Here is a 19,082-nt window from a genome sequence, read left to right as displayed (position 1 = left end):
TGAATGCTCAATGGTATTCCAAGCTTGTGTAGGGTGTGTCTGATGTGTTCCCTGGCTGTGTTATCCCTGGATTTGGGATGTAGGATCTTGCCTGTACAGGGTTGTGGGTAGCTAACAAACCCCTCTCCAGGTGCTTTGGCTCTTGGCAGTGCTTGGTCTTGAGTCTCTCTCCCTGACAGATGTGTTTGGGATTAACCCAGGATCTCAGCAGCTGGGTAGAGCTGCTGTGGAATGTCTCTGGGATAAGTTTTAAGATCAGGGTTCTGTCTGAGCAGTGATGAGGACATCTGGCACACAGTACAGAGCATGACTTTGTTTTCTGACAACATTTCAGGTCTTATAATTGTATTGTGACTGTCAGAGCTGCATCAGAAAGCTCAGGTGGAGAGCTCATAGCTCACTTCTGCAAACACAAGCAGGGTTTGATGATGTGTGCAGTCTTAGGAGATCAGAATGTTGTTTCCCAACATTTGCAGGGCAGCAGTTGGTCACCCCATGGCTGAAGGTGGCAGGGCTGGACAGCACTGAGCACCTTCCCCTCTCCCTCATGGTCTGCCTGGAGTTTGTCAATGCCATCCTCTGCAGGGTGGTTGAGGATCATTCTGCAGAGTGGTTTGGGATCATTTGGAATGAAAAGCTTTATTTAAAGTCCATACTTGGTGGTGTTTCCATGTGTTGCCTGGTGCTTGCACACCATGCTTTGTTCCTTGGCAGAAGGGTGGGATGATTGGCCCAGCAGCCCTGCATAGGCAGGACTGTCCACTGTGCTGCAGGGAGTTGTGTGTTTGTGGAAAAACTGGGTGACAAATGCTGTGTTTTAAGCCTAGGACTTCTGCTTTTTCCCTTCTTGAAAAGTGGAGTATAAATTGCTGGTAACTGATGATTTTTCGACTTGTTTTATTTTATGAATCTCTCAGTAAAACAGGTTGCATTATTATCTAATTGGTTAATGTTCAGTCTGTTTCTGTAGATGAAGCAGCTTTGGCAGCATACAAAAACATTGGATTCAGTTCAGAATCCACTCTAGGGATTTTTTGAGGGGTTCAAATTCAGCATTTTCATTTCATTATGACTTTTTTAGCATATTTGAGGATGGAGGGAGTATCTGAAATGGAAGTTATGTGATTGTGCAGGCAAAACCCATCTCATGTTCTTCTGACTGTGACACTCTGATCCTCACAGGAAACTCTGGCAGTTACTGTATGATGTTATTGGGATGTATGTTCTGAAATTCTGGTTTTGCTGACAGGCACTGACTTCCAGAACAGATATAAGTGCCATGCTCCCACTTAACATTGGGGGAAATATATCACAGGAAAGAGATTCTGTGTGGCAAACTGCTGGAGACTGTTCTTAGGGGTTTTGAGCCAAACCTACTGATGTAGGATGATGTGAAGAATCACAGTGGACCTTCTACATGTGTGCATGAACCAACAAGCACCTCCCATCACCCTGAATCAGAATTGTTACTGTTCTGTCACTAAGGTAAACTGCAGAATTAATGCAGTTGTGTTTTATTTTATGTGCTGCTCATACATTTGGTGATTTGATTAATGTGTTCTTCAAATCAATGAGATGCTGAGGGTCATGCCCTGATGGGTCTCTTGTTCGTTCCCCCACAGGCTAAGATGCCCTTTGATGCCAACAAGCTGTACTGCAGTGAGGTGCTGGCGATTCTGCTCCAGAATAATGATGGTGAGCCATGCCTGCCATGTCTCTGTCAGTGAGGGCAGAATCCAGCCTTCTCTCAGATCACAGCAGCCCTTTTCTGCCTCCAGCTCTCCTTTGCTGCCTTAACTCTCCCCCATGTGCTCCCTCATCTCCACCCTCTCTTTCTCTGCAGCTTTTGTGCTCTGTCAAGCTGTATTGATTTTGTTTGCTGATGTATCAGTGTTAGATGGCTGTAAAATCTGACAGTTAGCTTCATTTTTCTCTCTCTTTTCCCCCTTCCCCCCACCTCCATCTAGACAACAGAGAATTGCTTGGGGAGCTGGATGGGATCGATGTGCTGCTTCAGCAGTTATCTGTGAGTAATTCCCACATGCCTTCTCTTCCATCAGGAGACTGATGGGCTGGGTGGGAGGAGTGGAAAATATCTGGGGTGCTGTCCTAGCAGTGCTTCATATTTGGTGAGGCATGGTCCCCAAATAGCTTCCATGTGGTGTGTCATCCATGGTCAGTGAGACTAATCCCTTTTGTAAAGATGAAGTTAAATTATTACAGTTTCATGGAGAGTTGGAGGTAGGCAGGAATTGGTCAATTTTCAGCATGCTCCACTCCAAGCACAGGGCTGCCCATGTTTGAGCTGGCTGAAGGTGGTGTGTTGCTTGCTCACCTCTGTTTCTTCAGGCAGTGCTGCCTGCAGCACCCTCAGGTATGAATTGTGTAGGAATCTCTGGTAATCAGCTTACTCACATGCTTGAGTATGAATTTGCCCTTCCCCTTGCACGCCCTGTGTGTTATCCTTTAAATCCTGCACCAGGCTGCTGCACATTTGTGGGTGCACAGTCAGGGCAGCAAAAGGCAGCAGCTGCAGAGGATGCAGCAGTGACCTGTCACTGGCTGACCCCTGTCAGGTGCTGGAGCTTTTGGTGCAAACTCTTCATGTGTGTTCTGCAACAGCACAGCCCCACATCTGGTGGTAATTTTGCTTTCTTTGTCCTTCAGGTGTTTAAACGACACAATCCAAGCACAGCAGAGGAACAGGAAATGATGGAGAACCTGTTTGATTCCCTCTGCTCCTGCCTCATGCTCAGCTCCAACCGTGATCGCTTCCTGAAGGGTGAGGGTCTGCAGCTGATGAACCTGATGCTCAGGTACCTCATTAGCCTTGTGATATCCTTCCTGCTTTTGATGTACCAATGCATATTCCAGCTAGATATTTGTGTTTTTATTTTAAAACTTCTCTGTTAGGATATTTGTCTGTCCTCTCTTTCTGTTTTTTTTCCAGCAGGTAAGTAAATTGGATTTTCTCAGATATGGAATCTCCACTCTTTGTCTTTATTTCCTAAGAACTGAGGTTGCCACAGTGGCTGCTGGAGAGTGGCAGATCTTTCATCTGGGTGTCTGCCACAGAGAATGCTGTAGGTCAAGTAAACCCTCTGAGGATTTGAACAACCTCTATGAGGGCAGGAGAGGACCTTTGGATGTCTCTAGGGAAAACATTTTTCCTTTTGTTCCCCATCTTAGGCTCTGCTGTGTTGTGAAGCCTCTGAGCTGCTGAATTTTTGTGGATGCTGATACAAAAATTACTTTTGTGAATGGGGCATAGGTTTGCATTTCTTGTGCTGTGCTTTGTCACACCCTGAACCTCTGGGGCTTCTCTGCTCTTTCTCTCCACTTTTCCTTGCTGGGCTGGCACTGAGCTGTGTCTGCTGGGCTGTCTGGCTCCCCAGAGCTGCAGGAGGGCACAGCAGGCTCTGTCTGGCTGTCCCCAGAGTGCCAGGCTGTGTGCTGGTGGGTTAGCAAACACCAGCCAGGAATGCTGAGCTCCAGCAGCTCAGGGCTGGTGAATGTGTGGCAGCAGGGAACTGAATAAATAACCCAACATGGATTATTCAAATAGGAACACTGGGTTTTCTTGAGGCTAATTAAGGAAAAGCTCCAAAACTAAGAACGGGAGAGAGGCCTCCCTCTGCCTGGAGTCCTGAGCTGCTGAACCAGCCTTGCAGAACTAATTAGTTGGAGTTCTTGTGCCATGTGGGTGGGATTCAGTATTTGGATTTTTAAGAGCTTTTTACCCATCTTTTGACTCCACTGTTTACCACTCTCTGCACAGGATTCCAGCTGGAAAATTATGACAAGTGGAAAATTTCTCCTTGGCTGCATTGTGCCCCCCGTAGTAGTTGCAAAGGGGTTGGGAGGGACAAAGTCTGATAGACAGAGTTTCCAAGGCCTCAATCTGTGGATTCTACAGTTTGAGTGGGATTGGTAAAGTGACAGTGGAAAAAAACTAACAATTCACAGAATTTGTTCTAGAAGCTTCTGTCCCTACTGTCCACAGGCATGTGCTATACTGACAGCTGGTTATTTTATATTTTTTAAATTCTTCTAATCTAGTTGTAGTGCTTAGAAGGTCTCACAGGTGCTCAGTTTTTCTTGGACAGAGCAACTTAGGTGTTGCTCTGTTGTAAATAGGGAGTGAATGTGGATAGTTGTGATCTGAAGCTGAAGTACATCTGTATCTCCTTGATACCTCCATGATAAACAGCAGAGAGCAGACATGCCTTTCAGTTGTGATTGACCACCTTGCCCACAAACAAGGCAGAGTATTTTTCTCTCCTGTTGGTGTCCTCTGAAGGGCCGGGGTCAGAGATCTGTTATTTTTTGGTTTTACTTTGGCGGTGGTTAATCACTGTACCACAGCCTGTGCAGATGAAAGGACAAATGGGCAAAGTTGAAAGTGTATTGACATGATGTGAGATAGATAAGCTGTGTGAGAATAAAGATATCAGGCTTGAATCTCCATTACTGTCGTGGGGAACACAGCATTCTGTGTCTGGTGCTGCCCGATCCATCCAGCCAAGTCGTTCCATTATTGATGGTTGTGCACACACACCTGCAGAGAGCTGCAGCAGCTTTCAATGAGCATTTAATGTGCTCATGATATTCCTACAGATAGTCATGAGAACAGGATGGATTCTGTTATACTGAGCCTTAAAATGTGTAGCCAACAGCAAAAGGCAATGTTGTATCATGTGAACTTCTCCTGGTTATGGGGGGTCAGTGGTAATGCCTGAAAATGAGACCAGTGTGGCTGATGTGCCTTATGTGCATGTCCTGGACTTGTGCTGTGGTCTGGGACTTCAGCTGGCCCTGAAGGAACTGGGGCTTCACCAAGCAGGTAATGGGAGGTGAGCAGAGGGTCTGGACGAAGATCAGGTCGAGAGGGATGAAGCTGGTGACAGCAGGAGAGAAGGAGGAAATTTGGAAGTAGAATGAGAGCAGGGCTATATATAATTATTTAATTTACATCTCTACACCATTTATTTAATGTCACATTTTTATCAAAAAAAGATGGTTTACCAAGGTAGCAGCCACCAGCAGAAAGTTTAGAAATGTCCCTTAGAATTAAACTACATTTTCTTTTTAGTTCAGAAAGTACTTCTTAGTGCTCATTCCCTCAGTCCTGCCTTAGTAACCTGATTGCAGTTTAGCCCAAAGAGAGGAAAGCAGGCTTGTCCTGTCAGCTCCTGGTGCTCTGACAGGCAGTTATTGCTTTGGCTGTACAGCTGTGTGGGGTTTGAGGAGATGCAGCCCTGTCACTCCCAGGGGATGTGTCAGGGACATTCTCTGTTGCTCAGGGAAAATGATGTGTGGCTTTCCCAGCTATGAACTGAGGAGCATGTGTATGCACAGAGACAAATAGAGCCCAGGGAGCTCATGGGGACCTGCAGCACTTGGGCCACAAAATGTTCTGTCCTGCAGCTATGCTGGGGCTGTTCTTGACCCTCAATGAAAGCTTTTATCTCCTGTACAGAAAACAAGGTGAAACCAGACAACTCCACATGGCTCCCCAAAGCTTTTCTGTAGCTATTTCAGGCTAGATTTTTTTATGATTACTAAAATATTTTTATGTTTTCTTGTCCTGCTGTTCCTAATGACCCCTGGAAACATAAGCTGTCTCTTTACTAAATCTTCTGGTTAATTAAATGGAACCATTTTATGCACACTTTCCCAGGAAATCTAGTGTTCTGCTTGTACTGGGATTTTGGAAAGTTAAAGGCTAATATGTAAAGTACAAATAATGTCAGCACCTCTTTTTAAAAAAAATAGATGTATCAAAAGAATTGTCTCAGATGTAAAGGTGTTAAAAGGAGGAAAACAATGATCAGTGAATAAAGTTGTAATTCAGAGTTTCCATGAACACTGAGGCCCCTCTGTATTTGGTAATTCTCATGTTTGCTTGTCTGTGAATTAGTGTTCAGCTAAAAGTTCCTTCAATGAGCACAGATGAGACTAAGATAAACTGCTTGCCCTCTGGCAGAATAAATATTTCAAATAAAATCAACTCCAGACAGTCCAGGCAAGCAGCTATTGATCTCTAAAAGCCTGAACTTAAACCCAATGAATATTCCAGAGCTCAGCCCTGCACAGCCTTCCTAAATGCTGATCAATATGCAATTACTTCCCCTGGAAACATTTCTGGTGTCACCTGGCCTAAGGAGTACTTTATTTTTAGCTCTCTGTAGTGGGGATGAGGGGGTGCCAAACCACCTTCCTGCACAGCCCTTGGTTGCTGGGGGGAACTCAGGTTCCAGTTCTGCCCCCCAGCCATGGGGTCAAAGTACCTGGGGCTGCTCTGGGCAGGGTCACTTTCTTTCATTCTGGGGTGTTCATATATAGGTATTTTAGTTTGCCTGTTGTTAGGGGCTCGTGAAGTTGTGTCTCTGCAGGGAAGTTGTTTTCCACAGCTCTCTGGAGGCTTTGAGGAGCCCCTGCTGATGGACATGGGGTCCTGGTGGCTCAGTCTGCAGCTGGGCAGGATCAGAGGGGATTTGCATGTGCTTGGGGTAAAGGTTTGAGGCTTGTGACTGTCCTGTCCTGTCCTGGAGGGAATGCCCTGCTAGGCTGGCCTCTGGGGACACTGGTGGCTTATGTTCTCCAAGCTCCTGTTAGCTCCTACTGATACTTGGTCTGGGCTGTGTTATTGAGCAGTTTTTCAGTTCAGTTTCAGTTTTCCCCTGGATGGATTATAAATTCCTCTGGTTTGGTTTGTGAGGTACAGGGCAGCTGGAGATCATTTTCAGGGCATCCCTGTGTTACTGGTGTGAGTTACCACCATCAACATTCTGAACTGGCATTAAAGCAGAGCAGCCCAGAGTCTGTCAGCCTCCTTCCATTGTGTGGCTCCTGGTGATGGGATTTCATTAAAACTGACCCAGATGTGCTCACCAAACTTACTCCTTTATTAAATTAAACTGTTTTTAGATTGCAATCCTGATCTTTTTGGAGATAGTATTTGCCTTTTGTACCCAACCCAGCCTCCCCTTCTGTTTTGTGCCAGTGTTTGTAAAGGAGTGAGAAAAATATCTTCTTCAGTAGCCAAGAAATAAGAAAATAAAACCGTGACAATAAAATCCATAAAATGAAATAAAAACAGAAAATAAAAAGAAATAAAAGACATTAAAAAAGAAATAACCAAGACAATATTCTCAGCCACAGTTTTGAAGAGAGTTACTGTTCATACAATGTTTTGCCTTCTAGAAGAGAAATCTTGCTTAGAGCTTGTGCTCAGACTCTTCATCTTGTCATGTTCCTTTCCTTGTCTCTATAAAGCAGGGTGCTCCAAAGCTCCTCATGTCCCTGCACAATTTCCTGTGCCTCTTTCCACAGAGAGAAGAAGATTTCCCGCAGCAGTGCCCTGAAGGTGCTGGACCACGCCATGATCGGACCAGAGGGCACAGACAACTGTCACAAGTTTGTGGACATCCTTGGGCTGAGAACCATCTTCCCTCTCTTCATGAAATCACCCAAAAAGATAAAGAAGGTTGGAACAACTGAAAAAGAACACGAAGGTAGGTGTGCTTCCAGGTCCTTCTTATTGCAATGGAGAATGGACAGCCAGTGTCTGAAAAGAACCTGCAGGGAGGAGGGAAGGGCTCAGCACCCATCGTCTTTCAGCTCTGGGTGTCCAGCCTGCTGCTCCTGCGACAGCTGGCTGTTGAGGGCACACTTGTCCTGCTTGTTTTGGTATCGGCAGCTCCTGGCAATTCCATTTCATGTGCTGTTAATAAGTTATTTTACTCCTGTAGAGTCTGTTGTTTGAAGCTCTTACTCTGATGCAAAACTCTTTTGAAAAGAGTAATGAGGCAACTACAAATGTCACCTCAAAAGCAGTGTTTTCATGGCTCTGAGCACTGAAGTGTGACTGGATGAACATCAGGCATTGCAGAAATAAACTGCATTGCTTTTGAAGTTACTTTTTTTTCCCTTTTTATATTTTTTAACTCTCTACCCTGGAAAACTGCTTTAACAGAGTTCTACTGTGGAGTAAAGCTACTATTACTGTGGGACCTTACACTGAGCTGAGTGGTCAGTCCCTCCTGCTCCTGGTTACACTGCCTTTCCCATTTTGTTGGGAAACAAAATAGACTATGGAAGAAACTTTAAATACTGCCAATGATGCTTAAGGTTTTTTTGCCAGTTCATTGCTCAGCTCAGTTCTAGAGGGTGAATATTGTCAAAAGCTGAAGAGGTGTGAGTGGCTCTCACACAGATTTAGGATCCATCCTGAGCTCTTACAGCAAGCCAAGGGAAAGTGGAAGGAAATAGCAAAAACATGGGAGCTTGAAACCCAAATCCCCTGCTTTGGGACTGTCCTGGCAGCTCAGGTGGGACTCAGGGGTTCCCCCAAGGCCAGGAGGGAGGTGCTGTCCCTGCAGAGCTCTCTGGGTGCTGGCTGGGACTGAGCAGCTCCTTTGTCTGGCAGAGCTGCTGAGCTGGGCACAGCTGCTTGTCCTCCCTCCTGAGGACAAGGAATGGGCAGTGGCATGGGCTGGGCATGTGTGGCAGTGGCCTCCTTTCCTGGCACAGATGGAGAGCTGGGGCTCACCTGTCACCAACCCCAGAGAAATTCACACACCTGCTGACAGTTCTGGTCGCTTTATCTGCCTTGTGTTGCTTGTCTTGGATAGATAATGGTGAGGGGGAAATTGTGGCCTGGGGTTTATTCAATGGACTTGCAGAGCTAGGTTTGGTTTCTGTAGGTTATGTAATAAAATTGCAGGTTTATGTAATAAAATACACAGTTATGCTTCAATGGATTTAGGGGAGGTTTAGAAATTTTCATTTGCAGTGTGAAAATGAGGTTTGTTTAATTCTTCTTACTGAGAGAAAGCTTCAGCTGGAGTGGGAGGTTCTGGGTAGAGTCTGAGTCTGTGGTTCATGCCATTGACTTAATTTTTCAGTTTTGGAAAGTGAGCTAATCTCTGTCTCATCTGCTTCTTCTGGAGACTGCAGTTGATACCTGTGGGCAGTCCTGGCTGCTGTGAGGATTAGTCTGGAAAGCCCTGACAGGGTCAGTTCCTGACTATTTCTGTGATAGCATGAAAAGGCAATCTGGCCTCAGGAGAGTGAAGTGATCCATGCAAACAGGTTTTGTATCACATCTCTGTCTCATTATCATGCTGAAGAAATGGAGAACATTAAGATGAGTCCAGAAATCAGTTATATTAAAATAAACTCTCCCTAAAAGGCTGTGGTAGTAAGTCCAATTTTCTTTGTTTTGCATCACTGGGCAGGTGAGTTAGTGAATTTCTAACGACAGGAGGTAATAGAGATGTTCAGCAGGGTTCCCTGGGGGCTGTCAGCCTGTCCTGACACGGTGTAAGCAGCACAGTGTGTGCTTTACTCTGCTCACTGTTGCCCCAACCATGCAGTAGCTGCTCCTGGGGGGAACCTGGCACAGGCTCCTGGGTCCCTCTGGCCTTAAGGGAAATGATGCAGGTGTGGCATGATGGAACTGGTGTCCTCTGTGCTGTTCTGGTCCTAGGAACATGCTGCTTTTTGCTTATCTCCTTTGTTTATTGATCAAAAGGAACTCTCATGTTCAGTCTGCATCTTTTCTCATAAAAACTTTATCCTGTGTTCAATCAGTTTAAAAAAAAAATTAATTAGAACAATGTTGTTTTAGGAGAGCTTTCATGTGTATGCCAAATGGAGGAAGAGATTGCTTTAAAGGATTCTTTGGACTGGCTTTGCAGCAGTGGCATCAGTGTTTATTTGCAGCAGCTGTGAGGAGCTGGGCTGTGCTTGCCCTCTCTGCATTGCTGCTGGGATGGTGTCAGGCTGGGCATCCCAGACTGTGCTGTAAAACACAAAATCCTCAGTGGGCTCTGAAACCTGGGCCCTAATTAAGCTGCCTAAAGGCCAGCCCTGGGTGAGGCTCCAAACAGCTCTGCTGAAGGGTTTGTCCTGCCTGTCCCTCTGTCCCTTTGTGTGCAGTGGCTGAAGTGCCACCAGGCTGGGGCTCCTGGCACCCACTGTGGCTCCAGGTGCTTCACCTCTCCCAGTACATCCAATGCTCAATCTCCAGAGCACCAAATCTTCTGTATGTATTTGATGCTTGTAGGAAAATATCCCCTTGTCTTTATTTTATAGCAGTGTTGCTATTTACATAAGAGATAGTCTATAAAACCATGTTTGTTTTATTGTCTCTAAGGCAGTGTTCTGAATGTGACAAAATAATAAATACCTCAGTGAAAAAAAAATCTCAATGTGACTTGCTGAGCTTTTATTTATTGCAGAAATTTATAATCCAAATTAAATTTGATAAAAGTGACTTCTCTGTAATGTATTTTTTCCTTTCTAAATGCTAGCATAAAGGTGTCAGTGCTGGTTAGCTACATTTTAAACACTGTCAGTGTTTAAAAATTATTTTACTCTAGGGAGCCTGTGAACAATTTAAATCCAAACTGCACATATTTATGCTTTATGTACACTATGTAATTAGGAAAAAAGAAAGGGAAAATTTCTTAACCATCTTTATGGATGATCTGAGCCTGAAGATTGGGCCTGTGGTGTCTAACTGAGTGCCCATTATCTACACTTGAATTTTGCCTGTGTTTGTACAGATCATTATATTAGGATATTAGATTTGGGAGAAAAAACTCATTGGAAGCAATTTCCCTTTTTCTGAGGCAGTGAAGCAACTCAGAGCAGAAATATTTTGCAGCTGAAGACAGAAATGGCTTAGAGTTCTCCTGTGTCTGTGGATTTGCAGTACTCATGTGAGTGCCCAGCTGGGTTGGACAGCCACAAAGAGAACCAGCCTGGCTGTGTAGGAGGTGTTGTGGTTGTGTATTGTGAGCTGGTTGAACAGCAGTGTCCCTTTAATGTCTGTGATTGCAGGGAGTGCACAGAAATCTGCCTCTGGGTGGTTCTTGGCATAAATAGAGGGGAAGATTTTAAGTAACTTCAGTGTTGTGGCTTTTGAAAAGTGGGGGTTGCTATATAAGCATCTACATTGCAAAAACCTTCCTGCTGCAGAGCTGAGAGTTGGGGTGTCCCCCTGTCCATGAGGGTGCAGCAGCTCTCAGCACAGTCAAGTCACAGCATTAGATGCTGGTTTAAAATTCTTGAACAGTCTCAGTGAGCTAAAAATGGAGAAAACACAAATTCCTCCTGAATTAGAGAGTCTGTAGTGAAGCAATCATAGCTGGCTCGACAGGCTGTATATCCTCCTGCTTTTTTTTAGGATGGTTATTTGCAGCTGAGTTTTGCTCACTTGGAGAGTGTAATGAACTATAAAAGGATGTTTGTCCAATTCATCTTCATTTAAAAGCCTTCTCTTGTCTTAGATGTCGGTTTTACTTAGGAATGCTTAATTTGATAACCTGAGAATTAGTTCAGCCAGTTTCCAAAGGAGAATTCCTATTGCTGGGATGTTTTGCTTGTTTGCCCTCTGTCAATAACAAAGCCTCTTTTGGAGATCCTCAGCTACACCCTCCCTTTAAAAACAACAACAAAACCCATTTCTTAGTAAATATACTCTTAGTCCTTTGTGACATGCACTAAAGGCAGCCGAGCCCTTGGAATGAATGTCTGCCTCAGAGCCAGGTTCCCTGGGCGTGGGGAAGTGAAAAGGCAGCAGCAGAAACATGGCCTGATAAGGAGTTATTGGTATTAACTGAGCATCCTCTGCCAGCCAGCAAAAAATGTTTTTCTTTTGGTGGTCTTGAGGAGTGAGCACCCTGGGAAGGCATCAGTCTGTTTAAGCAGAACTTTATTATGCCAATTTGTTATTTCACCATCACCCTCTGACAGGAACCTGTGATTTGAGTGAGCCATGATGCTGAGAACAGAGTTAAATTTATCTCAATTAAAGTGAGCGTGCTCTGTTGCAAGAACATCAGAAAAATAAACTTTCTCAGTCAATAGAAAGAATTTTGTTTTACGTTCAGCTTGATGACTGGATCCAGCTCACCAGGGCTGTTGCATGTGGAGCTTTTCCAACCCTCCCAGGCCCCCCTTCACCCATCCATAAAATTGGTGTTTCTTGCTTGTTCTCAGTATTTTAAGATAAGATTTTTCTTGGCAAAATGCAGTGATACTTGAGTGGGTCATTCTTCTGAAAGGTAGATTATTAATGCACGTGGCAACAAGTCAGGTTATCAGATGCTACACCACTGGAATGGCATGTCCCAGTGCCACCTGTAATGCTGGCATGGACCAGTGGCTTCATCCAGGTTTCCCTGAAGCAGCCCTGAAGCCACAGAGTTGTGTGCCTAGGAGGGGTAGGAGTATCTCAAAGAGCTGGCTGGCTTTTTTCTGGTATTTTCCTGCTTCTAATTAGAAACTACATTTTATTTTAAGTGTTCTTCACAAGACAGAAGGCTCTTAAATATGTTCTGCTGGGTTCATGAGATCATCCTGCTTGGTCTCCAATGGGCTGCTGTCTCTGGCATCCAGAACTGCCCACTGACCCCTTCCTGCAGGATGATTGCCTCCTCTTGCCTCCTCTTCCTCACTGTTGAGCTTCCTCCCTTGCCAGGCAGATGTCCATTATAATGAGATGTAAAAAGAAAATTAAAAAGCAGGGGGTGGGGATAATAAAGGCAGAGGAGTGTAGTGTTACAGCTTGATTTGACAGGACCTCCTGCTGTTGCAGCTGCCAGTGCCAGCCATGGAATAGATTAATCTGTATTCCAACACGCCGAGCTGAAGTCAAGATCGATCTAATTAGGGTGTTTTAAACACTGCTTGCATGCTGAAGCCTCTGTGCCTGTCTGGAGAGGGAAAGGCTCCCAAGAGCTTGAGGTGATGCTGGGCCAAGCAGGACCCCGGTGCTGCTGCAGGAAGCACATGGAATGTGACCTCCTAGAGCCAGGGGTGTGTCTGGGGTGGTGCCCTGCAGGGTTGGGATCGTGGGGAGTGGCAGGGCTTGCAGGTGAGCCAGCCATGGGGCAGCAGCAGTGCTGCTGGCTGGTGAGAGAAGCCTTCCATCTTCCCACATCCATGAATTTAGGGGATTTTTGGGATGTTTGCATGAACAAAGTTGTTCTTGATGCATAGTAGCTGCCAGGTGGTACCTGTTTTTTCTGTGGAGGCACCTTTGTGGTGCTTCAGCACAGCTTGGTTTGGTGTTTGCTTCTCAAAGGAATCACATTTATTCATTCTTTGAAACAGGGCTCTTCTGCAACCTCTGCCTCTGGCCTTGTCTGTGCCCTCCCTGGAAGTGATGCCTTTTGTGCAGGGGATGTGGACTTTGGCTGAGTGTTACATTCCTGTGGAGAAGCTCCCAGAATATTGTGAGGCAGGGAGGCTGCCTGTGGCTTCACCCTGGGGCAATGCATAGCTCATGGCCTCTGTCTGCACTGAGATCAAAGCCAGGCAGCTGCAGGTTCTGGGGACTCAAAACAGCATCAACAACTCACTATTTCCCAAAGGAGATCCAACCCTGAGTAAATATTGTGATTACAGCTTTTAAAATGTTGCCCATGTGAGATGGAGATTGGGTCAGTCCATGGTGAAATGGTGAGACTCCATCTGTGGGAGCCTGTACCCCAAGGTTCGTGTTTCTCCCTTCCCATGGCTGTGCAAACACTTTAATCCACTGAATTATAGACTCAGCCTCTCATTCCATCAAGCTTTGCCCTCATTTTGGCCAGTGTCCTCGCCTGTGGATGTTGGTATTTATTGGGACAGGCCTTGCATTATCAGACATAACCTTGATTTTGGGGTGTGACATAAAACACACTTGTGTGTTATTTTTCAGGAAGCTGATAAAAAAAACAGTTTAGATAGTTCAGAAATATTTCTGTAAAATATTTCTTTGAACATTTTGACTAGGCAACAGTATTTCCTGGATTTTGTGCAGTGATATGTTGAAAGAACAGCCTTGTTCTCAAAACCTCTGTGTCAGCTCCTTTAGACTTGTCAGTAGTTTTAAAGATTTTATTGATAAAATGGATAAATATCTGCATACAACCACCAAAGCAAAAATGATGGCTAAAATACATTTCCTAGTAAAGGAATATTGGAAAAAAGCAATGAAGATAGATCATTGGTGAGAATACTGCTGCTAAAATGCTGCATCAACACTTCCAAAAAAAGAAGGTTGGGGGGAAAAAATAGTGTGACATACAGAACACTGACTTCTTCCTAAACCAGCAGAGCATATGTTGGCATATATGGGAAAAAAAAAAAGAAAAAAAAATTTTATTTTGTTGAATTTCTTTCTCCTTAAGAAAATGAAAACTTGCCAGAACTTGAAGGATTTTACAGTGCTTTTAATGTCAACAGTTAATTTGGTGTAGCTTTTAGTGGAGTAGCAGTTTGTGTGCAGTGGGAGCGTGCTCTGCCACCCCCGAGCCATCGCTGAGCCCCGTGGGGCTGTCGGGATGACGGAGCAGCCGCGCGGTGCGGCCGCCCGATAAACCTGTTATCTGCTGCTCCTCCTGCCAGCCACGCTCCCAATCTCCTTGCAACATGAAAAATTGACACCACCTCAGGCAGAAATCTGTTTCGAAAAGGAAGCTCCATTTATAAGCAGCTAATGAAAAGGGGGGTGTTGGAGTGCCTGTGCAGCCTCTCGTGGTGCTGCCCTTGTGCAGGATGCAGATAATCCGTGCAGCAGGGAGCACAGGCACCCTGGCCAGGCAGCCTGCCTGCCTTCACCTTCCAGGAGCTCCCAGCAAACACTGGTTCTTTGTACTGGACTGATCAGTCAGGGCTGCTCGTGGCTCTGGGCTGGGCAGCGCTGAGGAAATGCATGATGTGACAGCAATGAGATGGTGATCCCTCTCCTCTGCACGCTGTTTTTCCCCCTCTGAAAATGTCAAATCTTGAGGCCTCATTGCTCCCTAGCACCATGGCTGAGGAACTGTTTATGGCCATTCATTTTCATCAGTCTTAATCAGCAAGATTACAGTGAGGACATCTTGGAAAAGCTGGAGCGGCTAAACCAGCAGGTCTGTGCTTAATGCAGTCATGCTGATGGGAAGTTGTACTGACTGGTTTGGAAAGGGAAAGAGATTCAAGCCCTTCTCCTTTGCTTTGCACTGCTGTGCTTGGGCTTGAGGAGAGTGGCTCAGTCTCCTCTCAGAGTGGTGAGACATTGACACAAGTGTCTCCTGTGGGCTTGCAGCCTTGAATTTTACTTGTCTCCTTGGTTTGTGCTGAAAAATATGACCCCCAAGTGCAATTGAGAAGACTGTAAACATGTTTATTTGGTAGTTTCTGGTTTGTTGTGGCCCATTTATATTCATTGATGGGACTTTCTTTAAATGAAAGTGGTTGGTTTGAGAATTTTTCCACTAGCTCATACCTCTTCAGTCTCTGCAGGAGTGCACTTATTCCCTTTCTCCAGCTCTCTTGTTTCAGTAGCTGTCCCTGCTTTGGTGACTTGAGGGTCATTTGGGTGCTGGTTTTGGCCAGGGCTCCTTTAGCCACAAAAGAGGAGAAAACCAGAGTGAAACTTGTGCACTATGTGAGGTGCTTTAGGTCCCTGAGGCAGAAGAGGAGGAGACCTCACTGGGGCTGGAATGAGGAGCTGTCTCTGCTCCCTGCAAACATGGCTTGTGGCTCTCTCTGCTGCTCTCTCTCCTCTCACCATGATGGGAAGGAACCAGGGTTCTGCTTATCAACGTGCTGGAGTGTTAATAGTGAATTTAATGGCTTGTTACAGAGGGAAATAAGCTCCTCTTCCTGATCTCAGGCTGCAATTTTCATTTTGTATTTCTAGAACATGTCTGTTCCATCCTGGCTTCCCTTCTGCGAAACCTGAGAGGGCAGCAGAGGACACGGTTACTGAATAAATTCACTGAGAATGACAGTGAGAAGGTGAGTGCTGAATGTGTCTCAGTCACTGGGCTGCCAGGCTGGGAGGGTTCTTGCCCAGGGTGCAAGAAAAACCATCCTCCTACCTGCCTGCAGAGACTTCTGCTGTCACAGACCTTTGTTCTCTCATTCACGTTGTATCTACAAACTGCAAAACATTTAGTGCGTGGCCTCCACCTCCCCTGTGCTCTTGTTTTCTGGTGCCCTTGCATATGGGAGTGACAGTTCTGTCCTGGGTTGTGTCTCTGCTGAAACCTGGCCCTAGAAGAAAATCTGCAGTTTTACATTGTGCTGGCTCTGAGATCAGGACAGTGTGGAAAGGTGCCAGTGTGTCTGGTGAAGCTCTTTTGCAGAGAGTTTAGCAGTTGCTATGGTACACATTTAACGTTCTCCACTCTTCTCCTAGAATGTTTCATTTTAGTGGTGTTTGCTCAGGGAAATTCTTCCCAAAATATTTACATGGTGGTGGATAGATCAAAGCTTTGCAGAAAAGAAATAGCTTTTGCAAACGAGGAATCCCAAGAGATTTGTAAATTCTGCCACTGGGAAAATACTGGTTCCTTAGTATTCCTCATTAGTGTGTTTTAAAGGTGTTTTTCATAACCTGTTCTACCAATTGTAGATAATTACTAGACAGGATTTCAGCTGCCCTAACACAATTCAGAGGAGAGTGGGAGAGCTGGAACATCCAGCACAGATAGACAAGTCCACTGGGGAAACCAGGAGCCTGGAGGACCACAGCACAGAGAATGAGCTGGGGACACGTGCCTGTTTGCTGCCATTTATCTGGCACTGATGGGACTGTGTTCCCATATAGGATGACATCCAAAGCCTGCAGCCCCAGCGTGCTCATCCAACCAGCACTTGTACCCTCCTTCTGTAACATGTTCCTTCCCAGGAGGGACAGAGCTGCCTGTTGCTTTGTGAAGGCTGAAGCTGAGAGGAAAACAAAATTGCAGGAAGGATTAAAGATGATTGCATTGCTCTTTTTTTCCTGCTTATGTCTCTCTCTTCTGCCCTTGCAGGTTGATAGGCTGATGGAACTGTATTTTAAGTACCTGGATGCAATGCAGGCAGCTGATAAGAAGATTGATGGGGAGAAACACGTATGTATTGCTTAAGTTTTGCCAGGTCATGTCTGTAACACCTCTGCACAGCCATGTCATCTGTACAGGACTTCTGGCTCAGCCAGTCACTGTTCTCAGGTGTGCCCTCATACCTGTGCTGTTCCTTTTAATCCTATTACCTCGCTTTCCAAGTTCCAGGTAGTCTCAGGTAAAGTGGGCCAAGGATTTCTCTATAAGTGCTTCTGGCTGTCTCTTAGAGTGAATTTTATTAGAAGTACCTAAGTCTGTCTGTGCTTCAATTTGCCTTCGCTTTTACCTGGCTGCAGTCCTGCTTGGTTTGGCAGATGGAGAGCAGGTGAAATGCAGAGAGACAATTACATGATAATGTGTGAGGCCTCCTACCCTGGTCTGCAGAGTTGTGATCAGCAATGAGGAAGTGTCTGTGTTGATGAGTTGGCTGAGGAGCAGCCAAGGGCTGTGAGCTCTCTGCACACCAGCAGTGAACGTTTGAGTGACACGAGCCTTGGTACCGCACAGCACTTTCTTGGAACTGAGGCTGGAACAGACCTTTTGAAAGGGAATGAGCGGCTGGAGTCAGGAAGCAGCTTGCAGAGCTGTTAGCCAGCTTGGCCAGCTTCCCACAAGATTATCTGTATCAGTGCTGGGGAGGGTGTGAGATTGATTAGCACCGACGGAGAGCGATGGCTGCAGCTGCCGTCGCGCGCGCCGCGCTCTGCGTGCCACGGGCAGCCGCCCCCCGCCAGGCCCCGACAAACAGCTGCCTGCCCGCTGCCAAGGCTGCTTCTCCAGGCACTGCCAAACATTCCGAGGGCATCAGGGCACTGCTGCTGCTCAAAGAGGCACGGGAGTGAGTGATGAATGGAGCTGCTTTTGCTGCCAGCACTCAGGCTCCATATGGGCAGTGGCACTACTGAGCGGTGGCCTGGAGGAAAACAGCGTTTACCCTTTCCTGTTTTCCTTCCATGCTCTGTCCTTCCTCCTCAGGACAGGGTGAGAAATTATTTATTCTTTATGATTTGGCGTTGGTGTGGGGGCTTTAGAACTCAAAAACCAGATTGGATTTTTTCAGTTGAAGCTTTGTAGTTTGAGCTGCTTGTACAGAGCCCTAAAATACCACGTGCAGAGCAAGGGTATGTGCCCTTTATCCAGGAACATCCTGGAGCAGCCTGCAAACGTTAACATCTGTAGCAAACAGCCAGCACAAAGCAGGAGTGGAGGGAATTTGAGTGTGAAGATGCTTTTATGGAAGCTTTTCAATTAATAATATTAACCCATTCGTGTCTACTAAATGCATAAGAGAAGTAAAACTAAGGAATGTCAGATTCTCCTCCTGTATCCAAAATAAATGGGCCTCAATTCTTTACCTTCTATTAGAACTAATAATAAGATTTGGCAGAAGCATCTCATGGGTGCAACATATTGACCACAACATGTATAAAATATGATATTCAAGTTCATTCCTAGCTTGGAACACTTTCGGAGAATTATCGTTTGTTTTATTTTGTAGCATCATTGGATGGTCAGTGGGACATGGTCTCCTGAGATCTGAAGTTGCTCAAGTGTTTTCTCCTTACAGAAAGAGGCAAAAGCCATCATTCTGTCTGTCACATCATGGCACTGTCTGGCTGTGACAGGATTTATGGGGCACTTTAGTGTTCCTTGTTGTGGCACATGAATCACTGAGGTGGATTGTATGAACACTTTAGAAATGGTGTTTTGTCACTGGGGGGGGGGGGGGGGGGGGGCTTTTAACCTTTCCCTTGCAGTAGAGGACATGGTACCCCAAAAATCTGGTATAAAGATCCTCACCTTTTTCCCTGCCCCATGGAAAAATGAAACTTGGTGAGATTTTACAGGTTCAGCCTACACTAGCAATACTGAGATCTGAGTCTGATGGACAGAGTATCCTGGTGTAAGTCTTGCATTACAAGGAGCCAAAAGCTGCTTACACAAGGAATGACTGAGTGCTTTATCTTTAGTAGTGCAGCTGGCATAAGAAGTTTCTGCTCTTGTAGTTCTCCTCCTTTTTATTTCTTTTAGCTTGGCTTATTTTAGTGATTTGGTTTATAGCCCTGCTTTTCAGTCCATGGCAGTGATGGTAGGGGAATAGTTGAGGGTGGGAGGGAGGGGAGGAATTTCTGAAGCCAGCTGTTTTGAGGAGGAACAGTTGTAATAATCTGCACCCTGATTTAGATTGTGACACCCTGATTTAGA

General features: G+C 45.6%; 1 protein-coding gene across 1 annotated transcript in view; it reads left to right on the top strand.

Annotated features, from left to right (window-relative positions):
• The window catches only part of CTNNBL1 (catenin beta like 1), a 48,084-nt gene that overhangs the window by 18,637 nt on the left and 10,365 nt on the right, over positions 1-19,082 (top strand). The window contains exons 8-13 of the mRNA XM_058036144.1: positions 1,623-1,695; positions 1,968-2,026; positions 2,668-2,816; positions 7,336-7,517; positions 15,686-15,783; positions 16,806-16,886. Coding sequence (XP_057892127.1) covers positions 1,623-1,695; positions 1,968-2,026; positions 2,668-2,816; positions 7,336-7,517; positions 15,686-15,783; positions 16,806-16,886 — 642 coding nt within the window. The remainder of the gene's footprint in view (positions 1-1,622; positions 1,696-1,967; positions 2,027-2,667; positions 2,817-7,335; positions 7,518-15,685; positions 15,784-16,805; positions 16,887-19,082) is intronic.

The sequence above is a fragment of the Melospiza georgiana genome, chromosome 17 (assembly GCF_028018845.1).
Source record: "Melospiza georgiana isolate bMelGeo1 chromosome 17, bMelGeo1.pri, whole genome shotgun sequence".
Taxonomy (NCBI): Eukaryota; Metazoa; Chordata; class Aves; order Passeriformes; family Passerellidae; genus Melospiza; species Melospiza georgiana.
Note: the sequence above shows the minus strand (reverse complement) of the source record. Positions and strands in the feature narration are given on the sequence as shown.